We start from the raw sequence: 25,857 nt of genomic DNA, 5'->3' as shown, positions 1-25,857 counted from the left end.
AGGAACCATCTTCAGTTTATACCTGACTTTTCTAGGATGGATGTATGTGTTCTTCATTTGATTTTTCCTTACTTCCAATTGCTAATATGTGCAAGTAGAATATTCAGCCCCATTAGAGACAGGTTTTGAGAAATGTTGTAACTACTTTATGCTAGTTTCCAAGCAAGCTATGTTAAGTACCCACTTTTAGTTTTGAGATTAGTAAATACATGTCTCTAAAACTAAAAATACAGGCATATTAAGGGCAAGTTTGTTTTTTATCTTGTTTTAATGAATTTTTCCCCATTATAGTCTGTACAGGTCAGAAAAGAGTAAAAGATGCTCAGGGGGGAGGAAGTTCATCAAAAAAGCAGAAAAGAAGCCACAAAACATCAGTGGTAAACAACAAAAAGAAAGGCAAAACCAGTAAGTAGATTATCTCAATAAAAAAAATACCAGCTAATAAAATTTCTCTCCAGATGAAAAAGTTCATGCTGAGAATATGGGATAGTTCCATGCCCTTTGGTCCATGCCTTAAGAATCATACAGAAGATTTATAGGAGGAATTAGAGATCTATATTAAACTTCATCTTATTCAACTATAATCCCAGGTCACAGATAAGGTTAAGCCTTTCTCATTAAGTAGCAGTTCTATACATAAATGCAAGTATCCAAATTAACAGTCTTTTAAAATTCAACTTAAATATCCAAAGGATTTTTAAGTTACCAGTGTACATATGTGTATCACATGTAAGTCACTATGTTTTATTCATTCTTCCCAAAAAGCTGCTATTATCAAATTAATTGTTTTGCTCGTCATTCTCTATGATAGTCACCCTTAAAGGAAGTGCAGTCAGTTCAGAGAAACCTGTGTCAAGCTACAATTCTAGAAACTCTCCTTTACTCCTCATATTCTTGACTTTCTAAGCTATGTGACCTACAGGTTGTAGCTTCCACCTTCCTAGGTTGGCCTTATTTGGTCCTTTTTATTATGTCTTTTTCTTCTCCTTTTCAAACTTTATTTTTTGCTAAGTGTGCTCAAACCTATAATTCTGTTATATAACATTAACTCTGTAATCTGCCTCCACAGTCATGCAGAGTATACAGATTCTGTGTTTATTCTCATAAGAGCTACACATTTTATCTCTTTTTTTAGGCTCAAAATGGGAAACAGAAAATATGTAAAGAATTTTTTTTCAGGTGCCCCACATTGACTTCCTGCTGCTCTTCCAGGACACTCCTGCCACCTCCACTGCTTGACCTTTGCTATCAGCCGGCTTGGCTGCACTTCAGTGCAGAAAGGGTTATTCGGCCAGCTCCCCGAGGTTCTGCTGAGCCCACATGACTTCCATGCGGTGAATATGGCATCCCTCAGGACCCAGGTGGCAATGCTCAGCAGGGCCATGTGAAGCCAGGCTGAGTCAGTCCACTGTATCGGAGTGGGGCCAAGCCACGGGTGGCAGCAGTGGTGAGCCAGGTTCACCAGTAGGCAGGAGTCACCAGAGATTCAGGAGCAGCATTGGGGGGAAGGGTGGGGACTAGATGTGGCAAAGGTAGGTGTTGAGGAGCAGTGGTGCCAAAAGGAATTCCTATTTTTTCAAAACATAACGGGGGAGGAGTTGGTATGTACCTTTGCTAATCAAGAAATGTCCAGACTTTTGGATCTCAAACCTAGATTTGGCTTTTACACTGTAGTAGCTATTATGTGAGTAAATATAGTCAATACAGATAAACCCAAATAGATCACAATCTATTTGGTATACTTAACAGGATATTTGAAATTTTTTCTACACTGTGATTTTTTTGTCTTTAAGGCTTTACCATCTAAGTAGCCTTTCCTGAGAGGACTCGCATCTTCAACAAGTCAATTTTCATATAATTTGGAGATACAGCAGTTGAATGCGCTCTCCTATTCAAATTACACACAGTGGGCTTAAGCTATGGTAAATCAGAATGAGTAAACTATTCTTTGAGAAAAAAACTAATAAAATGAATTACCTCTTTCAGGATTCTGATGTTAACACTTCATATCCTGGTAAAGGTAATTTGACAACAAAATGATTCTGATTTCATTACCTGTTCCTTTACAAAGCACACTGCCTAATAATATTTTTCCTTTGATTTTTATAGTGTGACTGTCTGCAGGTTCCCTGTAAGGAAACAGGTGGTGCTATAATGCATTTCCTACACAGATTTCTAATTTCTTCACAATGTGCTAACATAGTCTTTTCTTGAGAAGTCTGAGCATGAGTGTAAGAGAAGAATTAGTCTTCTGAAGAGAAGATTAGGCCTAAGAACAGCATGAAAAATAATTCATTATATTTATTAAGATTTTAAGTTTTTAAAGTTACGTAGAATGCTTTTTAAACAGTCTATAATAAATGTGATCCAGTTCAAATCCCAGCTATGCCACTTATTAGCTGTCTGATCTTGGGCAAGTCACTTAATCATTATGTGTCTCAGTTTGCTCATCTGTAAATATGAATGGATTAGATGGCCTCTAAAGTCTGTTTCAGCTCTAGTTCTATGATCCCTAGTTGAGCATGCATTACCATTCTTTCTTTGTGACCTGCAGTGTATACCATTGATCTCTATATTATATATAGTAGAAGGGAAATCAGGGTGAGAGGAACAATTCTAGAATGAGAAGACAATTTTAAAAGCTCAGGTGATCTGTCCTGTGATATGATTCTAATTTAAAGTATCTTAAAATAATTGTGATTTTGAGTATGGAAGGCATGGCAGAAGAATGGTTAAAAAAATTTTTTTCTTGATTATTGAGCATTTCAGGTAAGAACCGTTTTCTTTAAAGGTGATGGGGTTTAGATGAACTATTTATGATGACTTGAATATGCATGTGCTATTTTTAGTCACTGGATTACCAGCGTATACAACAGCAAATCACTAAGTATTAGCAGTTGTAAATTAAAATGACTGTTTTTTAGTCATCTACTAAAATCACTGGCAGAAATTGTTAGTTTTTTATCTTTAATACTTTTCTGTCCTTTTTTTGTACATCAGCAAACAGTAGTGATAGTGAAGAACTTTCTGCTGGTGAAAGTGTGGCTAAGAGTCAACCAGCTAAATCTGTTTCCACTGGAATGAAGTCTCATAATACAAAATCTCCAGCAAGGACACAGTCTCCAGGAAAGTGTAGTGGGAAGAATGGAGATAAGGATTCTGAGCTCAAGGAACATAGTAATCGATTACCCAAGGTTTACAAATGGAGTTTTCAAATGTGTAAGTAGTAATGCATTCTCAAACTAGATTTAAGCATAATTAACTCCTTAGCTCTAACCAAAATTGTGTGCTAGGTGTCCTTACAAATTTTAGGTATTTTATTTCTGAATAACTTCCACTAAAATTCTGTTCTGATGTCTCCCTATGGAATGGAGCTGACAAGTGGTTCTCAAAGGATAAACATTGGTAGGTTTTGACTAGTTGAAAGGCGTGTGTGTGTGCGCATATGTATGTATTTTATATATAAATATACATAAATGTGTATATGTATCCCTATATATGTATAAATGGCCTTTCCTCAGTAGAATGTAAGTTCCTTGATAGAAGTGACTTTCATTTTTGTATCTGTATCCCTAGCACCTAGCACAGTGTCTTTTACATAGTAGGTGCTTAGTAAAACCTTGTTGATTGATAAATACTCAATCAGTGGAATAAATACAGTGAAAAAAAATCACTAATTTCAGTTCTACAAACATTTATTAAGCATCTACTATATGTGATGTTCTGTGTAAGGCACTGAGGATGCTAGTATAGAATTTGTGTGTGTGTGTGTGTGTATATATATATATACACATATATATACACATATATATAAAATAGTAGTTCCTGCCTTTAGGAAGCTTGTATGCTGCTAGGTATGGGATGTAACATTTGCAAAGAGAAATAAATACAGTTTGAGAAGGGAGAGGACACTAACAACTACTAGGGGAAATCTAAAAGGGCTTCCTATAGGGAGTAACACATGATCTGAGCCTTCATTCAACAAGCATTTATTAGCTACCTACCACGTCCCCGGGATACAGAGACAAAAATAAAACAGTCCCTGCCGTCAAGGAATGTAAATTATATGAAGGCTTCAGCATATCCATACGTTGGGGGCCTCAACAATGACAAGAAGAGACTAAGGAGAGAAGTGCGTTCTAGGCATTAGGAGACATCTTGCACAGAAACATAAGATCAGGATGTGGAATGATTTGTGTACCAGTTTGGCTTGAACAAGGAGTAGATCAAGGGAAGTAATATGAAATTAGTTAAGAAAGGTAGACTGGAGCCAGACTATGAAGGGTTTTAAATGCCAAGCTGAGGAACTTCTGGGCCTGTCCTTTAGGAAGATTATTTTGGCAGCTATGTGGCAAATTGGATGGTAAAAGAATAAACTAATAGACCAATTTATAGGTTAATGGAATCACCCAAAGAAGAGATGGATACAAGAGATGTTTTGGAGGAAGAACTGACAAGACTTGACAAATAATTGGAGGTGAGGGATGAGGAAGAGAGAAAGGTTAAGGATGACTCTCAGGTTGTGAACCTGGGTAATTGGAAGGGTGATGTTTCCTTCAACAGCAATGAGGAAGTTTAGGGGAGAAAATGGGTCCATTTGGACACATGGAGTTTGAGTTGACTGTGGGACAGTCATGTAGAGATGTCTAGCAGGCAGTGAGTGATGTAGTGCTGGAGCTCAGGACATAGGTGAGTACTGCACGTGTAAGTGTTGTAGTCTTCTTCATAAATCCACAAAAGCTGATGAGATCCCAAAGAAGGAGAGGGTATAGAGAAAGGAGAGAAGAGGCCCTGGATGGAGCCTTGGGAAACACACCTTCAGTTGTGGGGTGGGACATGAATAATTACCCAACAGGAAGGTGTCGAAGGAGAGGTCATATAGGTAGAAGGAAAGAATAATATAATGAAAGCCAAGGTCAGAGATAAAATGGGGAGAAGGGGCAGCAGGATGAAAAACGAGAGGTCAGAAAGTCTGAGGACGAAGAAAAAGCAATGAACTTTCATGCTTAAGAAGATCATTGGTAACCTTGGAGAAGGTAATTTCATTTGAGTGGTGGTGGGGATAAGTGGGATAATGAAGTAGAAGCACTGAATGTATAGGAAGCTTTTACTGAGAGTTTATGAAACAGAGGAGGGGTAGAGGACAATAACTTGAAGGGAGTGAGTCAAGTGAAGTGTTTTTAAAGCTATAGAAAGCCTAGGTGTATTTGTAAGTGGTGGGAAAAGAGTCCATAGATGAAGAGACAGAGTTGGAGGAATGGATAATTAAAAGGGCAGGGTCCTGGAGGAGCATGAAATGGATGACTTCAGTGTCATTGGAAGATGAGAAGAGCCATCTCTTCATGAGAGAACAGAGCAAAAAACAGGAACTGATGTATATATAGGGTATTTTGAGGTGTAGAATAGAGAAGAAAAAATTCATGATAAATGGCCTGTTTTCTTGACAGAGTAGGATGTGAGTTCCTTTGCCTCCTGTGGGGAGCATAAGAGAGTCAATCAAAGAAGAACAGAGAGGTTTGCTGTGTAGCAGTGAGGACCCAGATTAGATTAGTAAAGTTATAGTAACTGTGTGACTTCCTTCTCATTACACTTTTCCCTGTGCTATACCCCTCCTCAACCTATTCTTCAATGTCATTGAGACCTCTAGTCCCTGTATTCCTTTTTACTTTCTAACCCTGCTCTGACTTCACTTTATTCCCTCTCTAATTTCAACCCAATAGTCAGCTATTTTAACTTAACACTGTCTTCTGCTCTCAAGTCTCTTGCCCTACTTTGTCCTGTTGACACTCATCTCTTGCCACACTTCAGCCCTCAGTTACTCCCACTCACAAGCTACTGAATTGGGTACATTACAAATTCATATTATCCAACCTTACTTTTTTTCCTCCTTAATTGATTCCCTATCTCATGTCTCAGAGAAGCTATTCCAAATCTTCTCTTCCCTCCTCAGTCATCCCACACCTTCACCACTCCTCTCTTTTAGAGGAAAATCTTGCTTTTTACTTTCTTGAGAAAATTGAGATAATTTGATATGAGCTTCCTCTTCTCCCATTCTCATCATCTCAAAATTCTTTTATTGTCCCCTCCCACTTTCTTCTCCTTTCCCCCGAATTCTGACAAAGAACTGGTCCTTCTCACCAAGGCCAGTCCCTTCACATATACCGTTGATCCTTAATCCCATCTCCTCTGGCCATCTCCAAATGATCACATATGAAATATCTCTCTGTCTGTCTGTCTGTCTGTCTCTCTCTCTCTCTCTCTCTCTTCTCTCTCTCTCTCTCTCTCTCTGTCTCTGTCTCTCTCTCTCTCTCTCTCCCCCCCTCTTTTCCTCTCCCCCTCTCTCCCTCTTTCCCTCCCTCTCTCCCCCTCTCATCCTCTCTTCCTCCCTTTTTCTCACTCCTTCCCCCTTCTTATCCCTCTTCTTCTCCGTCTCCTTTTCCCTTTCACTCTCCACCTGCCTCCCCTCCACCCCTCCTTTATTCACTACATCCATTTCCTCTTCTCTCACTCATTCTTCAACCATTTTCAGTCTGGCTTCTAACCTCATCATTTAACTTAAAATTCTCTCTTCCAAGTTATCAGTGATATTTTAGTTACCACATCTGACGGTCTTTTCTCAGTCTTAATCCTTCTCAACTTCTCTGCTTCATTTGATGCTGCTGACCACACCTTTCTCCTAGATATTTTATCTTTCCTGGGTTTTCATGAAGCTACTCTCTTCTGGTTTTCTTCCTGCTTGTCTCGACTACTCACTTTTCTTTGCTGGTTCATCATCTGTATCTTACCCTTTAACTAGGTATTCCCCAATGGTTCCAATCACAAGACCTCTTTTGTTCTCCTTCTGTATGATAACCTCATTAGCTCCCATGGGTTTAACTATCATCCTCTATGTAGCTAACTAACAGATATGCTCATATATGTAGCCTTCCTCCCCCAAATTTTAATCCTGTATCACTAATTGCTTATTGGATATATGGCCTGGAGATAGCTCAAACTCAACAGGTTCTCTATTTCTGTTGAAGGCACTGTCATCCTGATCTTACACATTTGTAAACCTTGTACTGTCTGCAACTCCTTCCTCTCCTATACCCAGTGCTTCCATGCAGTTGTGATATCTTGCCATTTCTACCTTCAAAATATCTCTCACCTCTAGTATCTCTCTACTACATGGAGCTCCTACCACTTTAGTTCAGGTCTTTATCACCTCCCATCTAGATTATTGCAATAGACTCCTAATTGGTCTTCTTTCTTAAGTCCTTCCTCCATGTTCCTGCCAAAGTACTCTTCTCTGAGTGTAGATCCAACTGACCATGTGACTCCTCTACTTCATCCACTCCAGTGATTTTCTATTGCCTCTAGATAAAATACACTCTGATGTTTTGTTTTTTAACCCTTACACAATCAATCCTCACTTTCTCTGTACAGACTCATTGGATCTTACTCCTCTTTTGCTCTACAGTCCCGCCAAAATGGCATTTTCTCTGTTCTTCACACATGACAGTCCATCTTTCAACTCCATATCTTTGCCCTGACTATCCCACATGCCTAGAATGGATTCCCTCCTTACCCCCACTTCATATCTCCTCATTTATAATCCCGCTTGAAAACTGTCTTCTGCAATAAGCCTTTCTGTATCCTTCTACATACTAGTGCTCTCCCTCCAAAATTACTACGAAGTAGTACAAATATATTTGTATTTGTTTATTTTGAGTCTGGTAAGTGGCATAGTGGGTAGAGTCTTGGACCTAGAGTCAGAAAATCGTTAGCTCAATGCCACATCAGACATTTACTGGCTGTGTGACCCTGGGCAAATAAATCCCTTAACCTCTGTTTGCCTCAGTTTCCTCATCTATAGAAATGGGGATAATAATAACACCTACCTCCCAGAGTTGCTGGAAGATCAAATAAGATAACTTTTTGCTCAAAGTGCTGTATCAATGCTATCTATTATTGTTGTTATGTTATTATATAATTATATATGTACTTGTCTTCCCTCATTAGAATGCAGGCTTCTCATGAGTAGGTATTATTTTATGCTTTGTACTTTGTACTTTTTCCCCATTGCTTAGCACAGTGCCTGGAACATAGTGGACACTTAAATACTTGGCGATTTGTTCCCTCAGCACACCAAGAGTAGATATAGAAAAGGCAGCTGGTGGGAATGACCCAGGGTTGGGATTCAGTGGTGATATGACAGTAGGGCAAGGGATTCAAGGGTAGAAGGTATGCCCTCTGTAGTTGAACTGGTCAACTATAGGGTTCAAGTTAGGAAGGGAAGACAGGGAGACCAGAACCAGGGTAATGGATTAGGAAAGCAGAGAGGGGAGGAGTGGCTAGACCTTTCAATGAAGACAAAATAGATTTAGTAGTTAGGCAGTAGGAGAGTGAGAAGATTAAAGATGTAGTCCAAGAGAAGAATTCCAGTATTCTAGATCAATGATGTCACATACAATACTAGTTCCTTTGAATCATACAAAATGGGGATGAGGCACAGTCAGAAGATTCTGGGCATACTGAGACAAAAATTGGGCCTGGTATCTGAGGCCCCACTCATGGATGGGGTCCTAAAATCCAAAGGTTGGTCGTCCAGAGCTCTAGAAAAAGAATCATGTAATTGAAATACCTGGAATCTGAGACTCTTAAAATAGTAAACAAATTATTTACAAATGTTGACTAGACAGAAAAAATAAGAATCATTGCTTGAAAATTTCATTTCTTTTTCGTGTTATAATCCTATTTATTTTTTAATTGCATTTTTCTCTAACCAAAATTATAAAGACAACTGTTAGAGGATTGATTACATAGTTTTCTATTTTAGATCCTTCATATATAGAATTCTTTTTTTCGAAAGCACATATTCATTGAAGTTTTTTAAACCAATAGCTGACCTGGAAAATATGACAAGTGCAGAACGCATTGCAATCCTTCAAGAAAAACTACAGGAAATCAGGAAACATTATCTGTCATTGAAATCTGAAGTGGCTTCCATTGATCGGAGAAGAAAACGTTTAAAGAAGAAGGAAAGAGAAAGTGAGTGTTTTCATCTATTTGGAAAAATGTGGTTTTAGTATGTTGTAAAATTATAATGAACCATGCTTGATCCTGAAGAAGGGAAGAAAAAAATGTCCTTTGCTCTTTGCTGAGGTGGGAAACTGTCAGTAGGGAACATTTCCTGTATCGTTAGACTTAGTTGATGTTAATTTCACTGAACAGCCAGTTTTTTCCCTTTCTTTTTTATTTATTATAAGGGATGGGGAAAGTACCAGAGAGGGAGATATTTGAAAATGAAGTTAATTTAAAAACAAATGAAATATATCAGTTTTCTAAAACTTGTTCTTGTTATTCCATAAAATAATAGTAAAATTTTCTGGGGTTTTTTTTTTTTGATCCATGCCAATGCTTTCCTTGTAGTGATATAGATTGGCTCCTACTCTGCATTTTATAGTCTTAAGAAGTAACCTTAAGTAATTTTTCTATGGGCTCCACAGCCAATACGTGCCAGAGGGAGAATTTGAACCTATATCTTCCTTACTGGGAGGGCAGTTCCATATTCACCATACCACTCTGCTTTAACTTATTTTTAATTTATTCAAATATTATTGTCTTTGAAAATGAGATCTACCTGTTAGAATCTTTGAATTATAGGATTTTATTACTTCACAGAACATTTAATCCAACTCTGCTCCCAACACCACCCCATGCTCATTTTGCCGACGAAAGAAATTAGGCATAGGAAAGTTAAATAAACTTCCATAAGCTCATACAACTAAATAAAGGCAGAACCAATAATGGAATGCTTTCTACAACATGACACTGCTTCCTTTTAATGTGTATACTTGAGCATTTTTATGGTTTTTGATAATGTGTACCAAATTGTAGAATAATTCAAGTTTCCTGAATCTCTAAAAAATGAGAGCCCCTAATCTTCTAAAACTATGTATGTCCTTAGTGTATTTTGCAAGGTCTTTTAGGACATCTGTCAAAATTGTGTATTTTCATGTCATACAGTTCAAAAAATGAGCTGAATGGTTGTACATTTATCTTGCAGGATTCCCATTCATCTTATTAGGATGTTCATAGAATTCCTTTTCAAAAGAGGGATAATATTTGTCTTTCTTTAGATGGCACTTCTCATTATTTCCAGGATCTTTCAAAGGTGGCCAGTAACAGCAGTCACATATGCCAGTCTTATTTGTGCCTTAGAAGTATAGTATGTTGATAATGGATGTGGGTATGGTGAATTGAACTCGTGTAAAGCACTTAGGGGCTTCTGTTACCATCTCCTTACTTATATTAGGTTTCAGCATCCTTCTAACCATTTCTGTTCCCATCCTTCCTAGTACAAAGTTAATTGTCCTTGTCAGAGAAAACAGAAGCAAAGTTAGGGATGGGTAAGCAGTTTAACTGTCTCACTGTTGTCCATTATCATCAATACTTTCACCTCAACTAAGCCTTTTTCCAATCCTTGCTTTGTTCCTCACCTGGTGCTCAATATAGTTTAAAAGCTTCTTTTTAAAAAAAAATTGTCATTAATATTCATATCAGTCTTATCTCATTTGGGGCTGCAGTGATTCTAACATTCTTAGAGAACCGTGCATCTCTTTTGCATTTATCCTAGTTCTTATTTCCATTCATGTCCTTTTTCGTGGTGCAGGTAGGTGGCACAGTGGATAGACCACTGATTCTGGAGTTAAGAAGACCTGTATTCAAATCCAGCCATAGTCAGTAACTGTGTGACCAAGTCACCTGCCCTCTATTTGCCTCAGTTTCCTCATCTGTAAAATAGGGATAATAATAGCACCTACCTCCCAGGGTTGTTATGAGGCTCAAATGAGATAATATATTTTTTCAAATTTTTAAATTTATTTTTATTTCATTCAGTATTTCCCAATCACATGTAAAAAAATTTAAGTCTTTTTTTTTTTAAATTTTGAGTTCCAAATTCTCTCCATTCTTCCTGTCCCTACCCTTTCCTTGAGAAGGCAAACAATTTTATATGATGTAATATTTGTAAAGCTCTTACTGTGCGCAGTGCTGGCGTATTGTGAACACTCTATCAATGTTAGCTGTTTTAAAACCATAAATTGTTCCATGCATTCCCTGTGTAGTCATTTTGATTTCTTTAAGCAGCTCCTCTTTTTCCTCTTAATTAAAGTCAGTTCTGCTTGTGTTTTCAGAATTTTCTCAGAAGTTTTCAGTCCCTCTTAGTGATACTTCTCCAGTAAAACATTAGGCCATTGGATCTTACTCTTCTTCTCTCTAAACCTTTTGAAATCTGCCTTCCCCAAAATCTAGGATTCCTTTCAAATTATGTCTAGCTTTCTTCTGCTTCCTCACGAATTCCGTGATAGACTTCTCTCCAATGTTTCCCTCATTTCTACTTCAGCAACTAGTTCCTTCTTAGTAATCCACATCAGGTCTTTACAGTTTGCTTTATCAGCTTTTGAAGGATTGAATTAAGTTATGTTACAAATTTGGTGCAGAGAATGCAATAGTAGAAGGTGGATAGTATTCCTCCCTCATCATCATTACAATATTATGCCCCCATACCAGATTTGTGATTCATTTCCTTAACACTTTGCCTCATTCTTCTTTTTGTGCAGTTGATCTATGTCATACTGTGATAACACTATCATTTCTGTTTCTCGAACTTGACTCAACTGCTCTCCAGATTTCCTTTTATGGTTCCTGAGTTTCTTACATGAATAATCTTCTTACTAGATAATGTACTTCTTTCTCTTCCTTTATCATAAGGTATACGCCCATCCAGAGCTATATTCCGGTAATGAATCCCAAGGCATCAAGTCTCAATGGTAGTTATTGTGTCAAATTTGCCATTTTATGTTAGGATTTCTAGTTGACACTATTTACCCATATTTTGTGCATTTTTATGTATTGTTGATGTCTGAGACCTTGAGTTTTGTCTCTGGCTTTCTTTTTGGATGTTGTCTCCCAGGAATTACCAGCTCTCTCTTCTGTCCCTCTTCTAGTACTGTATCTACTGTTTCTCTGTAATGAGTTTGTTTATGTGAGCAGTTTTCTCTTCTCTGTGTCTCTTTTTCCTTTCCCCTTCAGTTAGATTCCTAAAACTCTAGGCAAGTGTGTTTTTAAAGGCCAGTATTAGGTATTCTGTATTGTTTGTCAAAAACCCATGCTGTGCCATGCTGTGGCTTAAAAAATCTAAATTTCATTTTCTGATACCACCTTCTTAGCTAACTATTTCCCAAATCCCTCCTCCCTATAGCTCAGTAATAGATTTGAAGTTCTTCATGAAAGGGAAGAATAAGACTCCCTCCAGAGGAAGTTTTTGTATTGTAATGATGAGGGTGTATGGTGTCAGTAGATGAGAGGTCACCTAGCAATGGGCCAGAAAAGAAATATATAAGTTGAAGCTGCTGTTGAAGAGCTATTTTTGTATCCTTCAGCCAGGAGTCATTAGCCAGCCCTACCTCCCTTTTCTTTCTCTGGCTATCACTGGATGACTACTTATCAGTCCTTCTACCCTTCCTTCTTTCTGTCACATTATTCCGTCCTCCTGATACAAGTTAGGATTCCCCTTCTTCTTTATTTTCTCCTTGAAGCTCTTCTATTATTTCAAGGAACACTTCAGAGAGAACTTTGATTACTTGAAGAGTATATGTGTAGTCTTCTGGCCCTCTTAACTTTACTTCCAGGACAGTGGTCAGTTTGCACTTTGTGCATACATAAGAATTACTTTAATACCATCAGACTCACTCTCCAGATAACTGAAAAATTCTTCTTTCACTCCAAATTACTTGAATCCAGATCCTCTATCCTTTGCTGTAGTTCTCTTAACTAACCCTTGTTGAAAACTTCTGATTGCTAAACTTCTTCACTGCTGGAGTCCTCTAAGAGAGGCATAATTTATGTCATTGGTCCTCTTTGAGAATGAAGGATGAAAAACAGTTTGTTGGGCAAAGTTGAGGCAGAAGCTTTTCCTATTTTTTCATTTATTAGAACAGTGCAATCTCTACTTAGCTACCTTTGATTTGCAGTTAGAAAATTTCTGCCACTCCAAAGGCAAATAGAAGGAAATAAAAGTCAACTTTTAAACAGAAATCCAATTATCTCAGTAGCTTCTATACCTTGTGTATTCTTGCCAATCTTCTCTAGAAATCTTCCCATACTCTTAACTCCTAGCTGCTTGTTTTTCCTCATCTTCTTCCCATTACTAAGATACAGCTTGTTTAGTTACTAGAGTGAAAACCAGGAAACACACCTTTTATAGATTTAAAAAATGTTTTAAAAAATCTGCTAGCCAGGTGTGGTACCACTCTCTGTAGCCCCTTCGACTAGGGAGGCTGGGGTTGATGGATTACTTGAGCTTGAGAGTTCTGAGATCAGGAGAGATAAAGACAGTTTGGTGACCCCATTAAATTTGCCACCAAATGGTGAACCCCAAAGAGTGAAGGCCACCAAGTTGCCTAAGGAGGGATAAATCAGCCTACAGAGAAAACTTCCGTGACAATCGGCATTGGGCATTGGGCTGTGAGTTGCCATCCTCCTTCAAGCCCATGTGAGATAAAGAGACCCAATTTCAACAAAAAGAAGAATGTACACAAAGCCATCAAGATGGTAAAGGAGCAGTGTTTCTTTTTGGCATTTCCTTGTTCTACCTCCTTTTATTCACTATTTTCCACAATATTTATACTTTTTTTTAAAAAATCAAAACTTTTCATCCACAAAGATATTTTAGGTACCTACTGTGTGAATGGATCTGTGGAAAAATAGAAAAAATAGAATACCTCGTCCCTTTGCTTGAGGACTTACACCATATTAACAGTAATTTTCCACAGAAATGTGGCTTGTATGAAATTTTCACTTGCTTTGCGATAGGTCAAAGTTGACTAGGACAGTTTGGTAGTTTAGGTTCAAGATTAGAATGAAATGATGCTCAGTAGTCTTACAGTTAGCAAAAATGTATTTACTTAGCCATATTAGGAGGATGTTCAAAGCGGGCAAAATATATTACTGAAGTATACAGTTGATGCAGTAGAACTGAATTAATGTTGATAATCCTTTGTTGGTTATTCTGCTGATCTAAAATATGAGGGTTCCACCCAGGAGCTCCTTATGGTTTTTTGTACTTGAGCAACCAGCTTTGATGAGCTTCATCAAAGCTGAATCCTTAGTCCCCAGAGCCAATCAAATCTCAAGGATGGTTTGAATACCTTTTAAAGAAAAAAAATTGCTCAGTCCACATGGAATCACTGGTAGATATTTCTCCTATGATTGGTGTTACTTTTTAATGTATACCATAATTTTCTACCTTTTCATAAAGATCTCATTTTAGTAGTATGGCTAATATTCATACCAATGCAATATATATGTATTTTATATATATAGTAATAGTGCTTACTTTGTGCTACATGTGGGATGTTCAGTAAGCAAAAGGAGCTCCCTTAAAGGAACTCGAAGTCTAATGGAGGAGGCAACATTCATAAAATGTGCATACATGATATAAATGGAAGTCATTCTCAAAGAACAGGCATTAGCAGTAGGAAGGAACTCTTGAGGAAGGTAAAATTTAAGGTGAATCTTAAAGGAAGTCAGGAGGCGGAGGTGAGGAGGAAGAACATTCCACACCTGAGAAGACAGTCAGTGAAAAGTCACAGAATTGGGAGATGGAATGTCATATGAGGAACAAACAAATAAACCACTGTTAGTTACTAAAGCATAGAGTACAAACAGAGGAAGTAAAATGTAAGAAGACCATAAAGGGAAGACAGCGCCAAGTTGTAAAAGACTTTAATTGCCAAGCTGAGGGCTTCAGGGAGCCACTGGAGTTTATTGAGTGATTGGGGTGGTGGTGATACCATCACACCTGCATTTTAGGAAAATCACTCTAGTAGGTGAGTAGAGGATGGAAGAGGGAAGAGACTTGAGGTGGGGGGTCCATTTAGTAGAAGGCTATTGCAGTAGTCCAGTTAAAAGTGTTGAGGACCTTGTACTGGGTAGTGGCTATGTGAGGGGGCAAAAGGGGAGGAATATATGTGAGAGAGGTGGTGAAGAGACAAATGACAAGATCTGATAATAAATGGCAAATGTTGGGATGTGAGTGCAAGAGTGAAGAGCTAAGATTGACATTTAGGTTGTCAGCCTAAGTGACAGGATTGTGGTACCCTTGATAGTAATAGGAAAATTGTAATGAGGAGAGGGTTTTGGGTAGAAAGATAATTCTGCTTTGGACATACTGAGTTTGTGATGCCTACAGGATATCCAATTTGAGATGACTGAGGAGGTGTCAGACAGGAGAACAAAGAGAAAATAATGTTACAAAATCCTAAAGAGAATTGAGGAAGATGGTGGAGTATGTCAGAAAATTCCAAGCTCTCCAGATATCCTCCATAAACAAGACAAAATATCACCTAAGGATGAACTTAAAGCGCAAAAATAAACAAGAGTTGGGGCAGATTAATGGTTCTCCTGGGACAGCTGGAGAAGGCCTGAGGAAAGACCCCAGTTTGGCCTGAGGTAGTGCAAACACCTCCAGGGTATCTCTACTGAAACAATAAACAACACGCCCTGGGGGCAGCTGGGTTGGGAGGTAGCCTCAGTCTCAGCCATGGGGATTCTCATCTCACTGTGTGTGTGCGGTAGGGGGAGAGTGGTGTCACACATCTGAGCAGGGGAAGATCGAAGGACCTTCTGCTGCCAAGGGACTCCAGGCCCAGCTGTGCCCCCAAAATGCAAGCCTGGGCTGTGGCTGAAGGCCAGAAGGAGCCAGCACATGCCTGGCCAGTGCGGAAGCAGTGAGGTGGGGATTCTCTTGGCTGTGGGCACTTAACAGAAGAGCCAAGTTCTTAGCTTTGGTTCCAGGCCAGAGGGGAGAACTGAAGGTTATAGCCACTGGAGGAGCAAGAGCATTTCCAGCAGTGTGTCTGGAGCCCCAGCTGTGGCTTGGAGGGGAAAGGAGTGCCAAGGTTGGGCCCAGGACAAAGCTCAAAAAATGACAGCAAGAAGGACTTGAGGCCAAAGGCACCATCCCCCACCTCCTGACTAGAGGTGATTATAATAAAATAATAAAAATGAGCAAGCAAAGGAGAAAGAACCCAATCATAGAGAGACACCATGGGAATAGAGAAGACCAGGGTTCATTTTCAGAGAATACTAAAGCAAAAAAAGGTCTCCCCTACCCCGAAGAGTAAAATCAGTCACCTGCCCAAAAAGAGTTCTTGGAAGAACTTAAAAAGGACTTTTAAAATCAAATAAGAGAAGTTGAAGAAAAATTAGAAAAAAAAATAAGGACAATCCAAGAAAATTATGAAAAGAAAGTCTACCACCTGGAAAAGAAGATCCAGCATTTTAAGGAAGAGAACAACTCCGTAGAACCTAGAATTGGGCGTTATATCAAGAAATAATAAAATAAAAAGAATGAAAAAATAGAAGAGAATGTGAAACATCTCATAAGAAAAATAGCCGATTTGGAGAACAGATCAAGAAGAGAAAACATAAGAATAATTGGACTATCTGAAAGCTATAATCAAAAACAGAATCTTGATGCAATGATGTAAGAAATAATTAAAGGAAATTTCCCTGAAGTTTTAGAACAAGAGGGGAAAGTACAAATAGAAAGAATTCACTGATCACCATCTGAAAGAGATCCCAGAATTAAAACCTACAGGGATATCACAGCCAAATTCCAAAATTCCCAGGTTAAGGAGAAAATATGGAGAGCAACAAGGAAAAAAAACAATTCAAATACTGCAGAGCCACAATTAGAATTACATAAAACCTAGCATCTGCTACACTAAAAGACCACAGGTCTTGGAACACTATATTGGAAAACAAAAGAACTGGGAGTCACAACCAAAAATAACTTACCAGCAAAGTTAAGTATAATCCTCAATGGGGAAAGAAATGGACATTCAATGAATTGACAGACTTTCAGGATTTTGTTACAAAAAGACCAGAACTTAATAGAAAATTTGATTTATAAGATCCAGGAGAAATATAATGTAAACATCAAAAACCAATTACAAGAGATTCAATAAAGACAAACTATTTACTTTTTATATGTGGAAATATAAACCACATGTTTAAGATTGTCATTAGTAATTGGGTAGTTTGAAAGAAAGATTGGGAAAGAGCTGAGTCATAACTCATATGTGGTGATTCTAAAAAGCAAAATTCTGTAGGAAAATGTAAAAAGAGCAATTATCTTGTACAAATGAGGTAGGAGAGGAAGAACTGATACAGAGGAGTCAGGTAGGGGTGGAGGACTGGTAGTGCTGAACCCTGCTCTCATCTGGTCTGGGTTAAAGAGGGAACTACAGATACATCTAGAAGGGTATAGAAGTTTTCTAAATTTATAGAGAAATAAGAGAGTGAGGGAATAGGATGGGGGGCGGTGATATAGAAGGGTAGGTAGATTAAGATTTAGGAGGATGGTGGAAGAAGAAAAGGAAGGGACCCTTAGAGGAGTGGGTAGAACAAGGATAAGGGGAGAGGATAAGGGAGAGATTCTTTAAAAGGGTGTGGAATAGGGAGGTAGTGGTTAGAAGTAAACTAGAGGAGGGATAGGGTAAAAGGAGAGGTTGAGAAGGACAATAGTGAGGAAAAATAGAATGGAGGGAGATACACAAATAGTAATAATAACTTTGAATGTGAATGGGATGAATTCACCCATAAAACAAATGAATAGCGGAATGGATTAAAAATCAGAATCTGACATTATGCTGCTTACAAGAAACACATTTAAAAATGAGAGACAAACACAGAGTTAAAATAAGGACTGAAGTAGAATTTTATGCCTCAGCCAATGCAAAAAAAGCAGGGATAACAATCATGTTATCAGATAAAGTCAAAGCTAAAATTGATTTAATTAAAAAAGATAAATAGGGAAACTACATTATGATAAAAGGTACCATAGGTAATGTAGCCATATCAATGCTCAACTTACATGCACCAAATACCATAGCACCTAAATTTTTAAAAGAAATGTTAAATGAATTACAGGTAGAAATAGATCATAGTACTGTAATAGTGGGGGACTTTAATCTTCCCCTCTCAGAACTAGACAAATCTAACCAAAAAAATAAATTAAAAAAGAAGTTAAGGAAGTGAATAGAATTTTAGGTAAGCTAGATATGATAGATGTCTGGAGAGAACTGAATAGAAATAGAAAGGAATACACTATTTTCTCAGTGGTACTTGGTACCTTTGCAAAGATTGACCATATATTAGAGCACAAACATTTCATACCTAAAAGCAGAAATATTAAATGCTTCCTTCATAGACCACAATGCAATAAAAATTATATTATTATATTTAAAATTATATTTAACAAGGGACCATGGAAACATAGGGGGAAAAACTAATTGGAGACTAAACAACCTAATCTTAAAGAATAAATAATAGAAACAATCAGCAATTTCATTAAAGAAATGATAATAAAAGTAACAAAAATCATATGATAATATCTATAGATACAGAAAAAGCATTTGATAAAGTACAACACTCATTTCTATTAAAAACACTTGAAAGTATAGGCATAAATGGACTTTTCCTTAAATTGATAAGAAGCATTTACCTAAAACCATTAGCAAGCATTATTTGTAATGGGGATAAGCTAGAAGCCTCCCCAGTAAGATCAGGTGTGAAACAAGGATACCCATGGTCACCAGTATTATTCAGTATTATATAGGAAATCCTAGCAACAGCAATAAGAGAAGAAAAAGAAATAGAAGGAATGAGAATAGAAAATGATACAGATGATATGATGATATACTTGGAAAACCCTGAAGATTCAACTAAAAAGTTAATTGAAATAATAATTTTGGCAGAGTAGGAGGATATAAAGTAAACCTGCATAAATCATCAGCATTCCTATATATTAACAACAGGATCCTGCAGGAAGAGATAGCTAGAAATACCCCATTTAAAAAAAAAAAAACCAGTATAAAATATCTGGGAATAGACGTACCAAAACAAACCTAGGATCTATACTAACAAAACCATAAAAAACTTCGTACATAAATAAAATCAGATTTAAATAAATGGCAAAATATTAATTGTTCATGGTTAGGCAGGGCCAATATGATAAAAGTGGCAATTTTACCAAAATCTGTATATTCAATGCCATCTTAATTAAATTATCAAAAAAATTATTTTACAGAGCTAGAAAAAATAATAAAAATTATTTGGAAGAAGAAAAAGTCAAGAATATCAAAGGAACTAATGGAAAAATGTAAAGGAAGGAGGTTTAGTAGTACTAGATCTCAGACTTAAATTATATTATAAAGCAATAATCAAAACTATCTGGTACTGGCTAAGAAATAGAAAGGTAGATTAGTGGAACAAAGTAAACATACAATCTACAGCAGCAAACGAATATAGCTATCCAGTGTGTTTGACAAGTGTAAAGACTTAAATTTTGGGGATAAGAATTCATTATTTGGTAAAAATTGTTGGGAAAGCTGGAAAGCAGTCTGACAGACATTGGGCATAAACCAATATCTTATACCATTTACCAAGATACGGTCAAAATGGATTCATGACCTAGATATAAAGGGAGATATTACAAGAAAATTTGAAGAACATGGAACATATTACCTATCAAACTTATGGATAGGTGAACAATTTATGAACAAACGAGATAGAGAGTGTTGTGAGTTGTAAAATGGATAATTTTGATTACATTAAATTAAATTAAGAAGTTTTTGTACAAATAAAACATGTAGCCAAGATCAGAAGGAAAGCACAAAATTGGGGAAAATTTTGTGTAGACAGTTCCTCAAATAAAGGTCTACTATCTCAAATGTATAAAGAACTTTGTCAAATCTATAAGAAGGTGAGTCATTCCACAGTTGATAAATGGTCAGAGGATATGAACAGACAGTTTCCCAATGAAGAAATCAAAACAATAGATAGTCAAATAAAAAAATGCTTTAAATCATTATTGATTAGAGAAATGTGAATTAAAACAACCTTGAGATATCATTTTACACCTATCAGATTGGCTAAAATGATAGAAGGGGAAAATGATAAATGTTAGAGGGGATATGGAAAAATTCGGACCTTAATTCATGGTAGATCTGTGAGCTGATCCAACCATTTTGGAAAGAGATTTGGAATCATGCCCAAAGAGTTATTAAACTTGACCCAGCAATGCCACTATTAGGTCTGTTTACCAAGATGATTAGGGGAAATGGGAAAAAACCTACATGTTCTGAAATATTCATAGGCAGCTCTCTTTGTGGTGACAAAGAACTGGAAATTTCGAGGATGTCCCTCAGTTGGGGAATTACTAAACAAATCATGGTATACGTTCATGATGGAATATTACTCTGCTATAAGAAATGATGAACTCAATGATTTTAGAAAAGCACAAGGAGACCTCTATGAAATAATGAAGAGTGAAATGAGCAGAACCAGGAGAACACTGTATACACTAACAGCAGTATTGTTTTAAGAACAACTTTGAGCAACCAAGTCATTCTGACTATTATAAATATCCAGATTAACCTCAAAGATCCTATGAAGGAAAATGCTGTTTTAGTCCAGAAAGGAATATTGCTGTGGTGTAGGAAATGATGAGCTGGTTGTTATAGAAAAACATGGAAAGACTTGGACATATGAAGAAAGGTGCTATCCACCTTCAGAGAAACAAATGATAGGAGGAAATAAGCATAGAATGGTCTTACATATATGTATATAAGTGTATATGTATATGTTTATAGATATCTATTTGTGTGTGTGTGTGCGTATCTCCACACTTAATTGTAACCTTCTTTAGGGTGAGGGGAAGAGAGGGAGAAGATAAAGTGAAAAGTGCACAGCCTGTAACAAAAGAAAACCAACAAGGAAGCAAAGAAAAGCTGGGCAGCTTTGAAAACAATCTGTAGTATTTATTATATAGGTTTTCTTGAAATAGAAATATATTGAATCCTCTCTTATTGTCTGCTGTGTACATGGCAATGTTTTCCCCCCTTTTCTCATTTTGTATTTAAGTGTAAAATAAAGAAAAAGTAAAGAGAATTGAGATTTTGAAGAAGGGAATATTCAGAAGATAGTGATCTATACTATCAAAGACTCCAGAGAGGTTGAAAAGATTTGAAAAAAGACCATTAGATTTAACAGTGAAGGGACAGTTGGTCACTTGAGAGAGCATTTTCAGTTTGATTATGAAGTTGGAAGCTATATTTTAAAAACGAGGTTTAAAAAAAGAATGAGAGAGCAGGAAGTGGAGGAACCTGGTATATCTATAATCTCTCCAGGAGTTTAGCCTAGAAGGGAAGGAGAGACAGGACTTTAGCTAGCAGGAATATCATCAGCTCAAATGAAGGTTTTTTAAAGATGGTGGATTTTAAGGATGTGTGTATAGGTATCAAGGAAGGAAACTCGAGAGGGTGGGGATGGTAATGAGGGTAATCTCTTGGAGGAGACAGGACATCAAGCGTCTATGTAGAAAGGACTGTTTTGGCAAAGAGAAGGGCTGCCTCTTCATGTAAGGTAAGAGTGAAGGAGAAAATAGATGGCAAAGATGTCTGAGTAGTGTCCAAGAAAATGACAGTAGATAGAGCACTGGGCCTGGAGTTGGGAAGACCTGAGTTCAGATTCTCAGACTTGTATTAGCTGGATGACCCTGAGCAAGTCAGTTTACCTCTCTGAGACTCATTTTCCTCAACTGTGAAATGGAGATTAAAAAAAAAGAGAGAGAAACTGCCTCACAGCATTGTTGTGAGGATCAAATGAGATGATTTATGTAAAGCACTTTGTAAACCTTAAAGTACGTTATTAATGCTAGCTTTTATTAGTTGTCATGGTAGTGATGATGATAATGATAATGATGATTTGAGATGAGAAAGAGGTGACAACAAGGAGCCCTTGGGAAATGGCCTCCTTTTCCCCATTCCTTTTTTGGGTGGTGAAGTACTCAGCAAGGTGCTGGCCCAAAGGCATGATGGAGAAGTCCAGAGTAGTACAGCAGGGTGGGAAATGAAGAAATGGCTCACTTGGGTGCCTTCCTTTAATTGGAAATTCCAGGAGGAGTCCTCCATCTCCACCCTCTCCAGTCAGAGGGAGGGACCACAGGGACAGCGGGTGGAGACAGGAGGGAAGGCATTCCAGGCATGGGGGGCAGCCACTGCAAAAGCATGTGTTGATCAGGTGTTGAATGCAAGGAAAAGCACGTCAGACTATATCAATTTAAAGACAGTAAAGGGCCAGGTTGTGAAGAACTTTAAATACCAGAGGGAAGATTTTATAATTAATCCTGGAGGTACCTAAAGTATATCAAATAGGAGGGTGACAAGGTCATACCTGTGCGTTAGGAAAAGTACTTTTACAGCCCTCTGGAGGATGGATGTAGTGAGAAGAGACTTGTGGTGGGGAAACCAATTAGGAGGTTATTGCAGTCCAGAGTAGTGATGAAGACTTGTACTAGGGTGATGACTGTAAAGGTAGAGAGGGTGGAGCTGTATGTGAGAGATGTTGTGAAGAAAGCAACTGATTGGATATGTGGGGGCTAAGTGAAATGGCAGATAGCACAGATGCAAGTCTGAGTAACTGGAAGGGTGTGGTGCCCTCGATAGCTGTGAACAGGAGTGGAATTGGGAAGAAAAATAATAAGTTCTGTTTTAGACCTATTGAGTTTGAGATGCCTAGAAGATACCCACTTGGAAATGTCTAATAGGACAGGTGGTTGGAGAAGACTGGAACTCAGGAGAGACACTAGAGTTGGGTGTGTGGGTCTGAGAATCATCTGCATATAGATGCTAATTGAACCCAGGGGAACTACTAAGCTCATCAAGAGAGATATAATCATTATCAGCAGCAGCATCTTGCTAATATTTTATAATCCTTTAAGTTTGACGAGCATTTCACATGTATTATTTCATTTGATTCTCACAACAGTCATGGTAGATAGGTCCTATTAGCATTTCCATTTTACAGATGAGGAAACTGAGGCTCAGAGAGGTTAAATGACTTACCTAGGGTCACACAGCTAGCTGAAGGCAGGATTCAAACTCTAGTCTTTTCTGAGTCTCAGTCCCATGTGCCAACTAGCTATTTATAGAAAAAAGAAGAGGAGCCAGGATAGAGCTTTTATTAGTGCACTCTCCTTCCTGAAATTACTTTGTATTTCTTTATCTATGGAAATGTTGAGGAGGCAGCTAGGTGGTGCAGTGGATAGAGCACTGGCCCTGGATTCAGGAGGACCTGAGTTCAAATCTGGCCTCAGACACATCACCCTTAGTAGCTGTGTGACCCTGGGCAAGTCACTTAAACCCATTGCCTAACCAAAAACAAAAAAAACAAAAAAAACAAAAAAAAAAACTAAAAAAGAAAAAGAAATAGAATATAAGCTCTTTGAGAGCTGGGATTATTTAATTTTTGTATTTGAGTTGAAGATATATGCTTTCATTTCTTTATATCATACTGTCATGGGACCTAACTTGTCTTTTGCAGACTGAATGCTTATGCTTATACCTAGTGTTGCAGAGTCACTGTTCAGAGCACTGGAATGTTTTATGCCTCCCTTTCTCTTTAGAACAAACAGCAATGGTGTATAGTGAATAAAGCACAGGACTTTGGGATAAGAAGACCTAGGGTAGCTCCCATCTCTGACCCTTACTAGCTTTATCACTACAAGCAAGTTATTTAACCTCTCAGCTTCCTCATCTGTAAAATGGTGCTAAGAGCTGTAGTACCTACAAAGCTGTCATGATGCTCAAATAAGATAATGCATATTAAAGTGCTTGGAAAAAACCTGAAGTACTATATAAATGTCAGCCACTAGCATTCTTTGGGTCTTGTTTTTATTAACCTACTTTTTATTTTTCCTCCACTCTCCTTAGGTGCTGCTACATCCTCATCTTCTTCTTCCTCCCCTTCATCCAGCTCTATCACAGCTGCTGTCATGTTAACTTTAGCAGAACCCTCCATGTCCAGTGCATCACAGCCCGGAATGTCGGTGGAGTGCAGGTGACAGCAGGACTTCCCAAAGCACTTTGCACTTAATGGCTGTTGAGGGCCCTTTTTTTATATATACTGCACAGTGGCACACAAAATCAGACAAGCACTATTTTATATTTAAAAATTGTTTCTTGACAAGCTGACTTGGCACTTAAGTGCACTTTTTATGAAGAAAAAGTACAATGAACTGCTTTTCCTCAAGCAATAATTGTTTCCAACTTGTCTGGGAATTGTATGTCTGGTAACTTGAAGGCCTTCCACTGTGGCAAATGGAGGCTTTTCACTGCCTGCTGAGACAATACAGAAAGCATAGTTATTGGGTGGGCCAGAACATGTCTAAACAACTTACTGTACATGTATTCCCTGGTATTTTGTTAAAGCTGGAACATTTGATATTTTTCCATTTATTTATGAAAAATATGAACCTATTTTCATTTGTACAAGCTAATTGTTTTTTAAATTCAAGTCACCTTAAAGTGGCTTTAAATTGTATAAGTCAAGCACATGTAATAAATTCAAAACCTGCAGGTAACAGGATATTAGACATCAGTCCTGGTAACCAAATAAGATTCTCTTTTAAAAAAGACTGACAGTGTTTACAGGTTTGAATTAGGTTAAATGGTTTTGCAGTGGGTTTTCATGGCCCGTTAATTGGAATGGAACTACTACTGTACTTTGCCATTTTTCTATGAATCAGTATTTTTTTTTAATTTTGATATAATACATTGTGTGAAAAAGGAAGAAAATGGCTAACAAACTATATTAAATCTTAAACAATGTATAAAATTGTACTTAGCCAGTTTAAAGTGTATATTTATTCATAATGGATTATAACAGTTATATTTTTGTGTTTTATTGTAAATGTTCCTTTTCCCTTTAAAACAGATATTTCATTTGTAATGCTTATTTTATTATAAGCTACAACAGAGGATTTCAGGAACAAGTAAGCTGTGTTCATATGTAATTTACAGTTGATGATATGAACACTACCACAAAATGATGGTTTTAAATATAGCTTATCTGAGTGGTAGATCTACTAAGATAAAAAAATGCCTTGTACAAAATCAAAAATGAACACAGGCTGTTTTGACATGTATTGACTTTTATGTTGTATGATCCCAAGATCTGTTCTGTTTGGCACTTGTATATTTAATTATATACCTTTGTAAGACATTTGTATATTGCGGAAGTGTTCATTCAAGCTATTTAATACCTAGCACTGTTAATACACAGTACTTTATTGTACATACTGTTTTACTGTTTTAATTGTAGTTCTGTGTACTTTTTTTGGATGGGGGCTGGCATGTTTTTTTTTTCTGGCAATACAACATGTGGGAATTTTGAAATGTTTTGTTTGTAGATGCTAATGTGTCAGAATCCTTTACATTCAACTTTTCTAAGAAAAGCATTTTCAGTCTTTGTAGTGTGTGCTCACAGTAACCGATTTTGTTGAAAATGGTTTCAGAATATTCAGATTTGTACAGGACTGTAAAAATTTGTTGACAAACATTGAAGGAAAACCTTATAGAAAAAGCTATAGAACATATATTAGGTTATGCAGACAATGGAGAATTATGTAATATATTGTACAAATGTAAGCAAAGGCTCTGAAATAAAATGCCATAGTTTGTGAATCCCTGATTATGTTTCTAAAAGTTTAATTAAATAATTTTAGTGCACTTCTATAAGTGATAATTCGCTATAGAATACATCTAAGATTTGGTCTTTCAAAATCAGAAAATATTGCCAGGGAAAATCCTACCTCCAAAAAATTTTATGTGTCCAGAGTTATTTTATCAGTGTAGGGAATTCCTAATATGTGTGGAAGCTCCCTCCGCAGATGTAAAACTGCAGCTTCCTGTAACTTTTAGTCTTAGAGAGCTTTGCATGGGGCACTGGGAGGTTATGTGATTTGCC

At 37.3% G+C, this 25,857-nt stretch overlaps 1 protein-coding gene across 5 annotated transcripts in view; it reads left to right on the top strand.

Moving 5' to 3' along the window:
* The window catches only part of LOC114049727 (AT-rich interactive domain-containing protein 4B), a 196,399-nt gene extending 170,818 nt beyond the window's left edge, over positions 1–25,581 (top strand). For 2 of the 5 annotated variants that reach the window (XM_027871108.1, XM_027871107.1), the window contains 4 exons: positions 292–405; positions 3,001–3,219; positions 8,884–9,030; positions 23,823–25,581. In XM_027871108.1, the coding sequence (XP_027726909.1) occupies positions 292–405; positions 3,001–3,219; positions 8,884–9,030; positions 23,823–23,953 (611 nt within the window). In that variant the 3' untranslated portion in view covers positions 23,954–25,581. Of the gene's footprint in view, positions 1–291; positions 406–1,179; positions 1,335–3,000; positions 3,220–8,883; positions 9,031–23,822 lie in introns of those variants that run through there. The other 3 variants (XR_003569903.1, XM_027871110.1, XM_027871109.1) reach the window with 3 other exon arrangements.
* Positions 25,582–25,857: the final 276 nt, after the last annotated feature.

This window comes from Vombatus ursinus, unplaced genomic scaffold (genome assembly GCF_900497805.2).
Source record: "Vombatus ursinus unplaced genomic scaffold, bare-nosed wombat genome assembly UNPS02014798.1, whole genome shotgun sequence".
Classification (NCBI taxonomy): domain Eukaryota; kingdom Metazoa; phylum Chordata; class Mammalia; order Diprotodontia; family Vombatidae; genus Vombatus; species Vombatus ursinus.
This window is presented reverse-complemented; position numbering and strand designations above follow the sequence as displayed.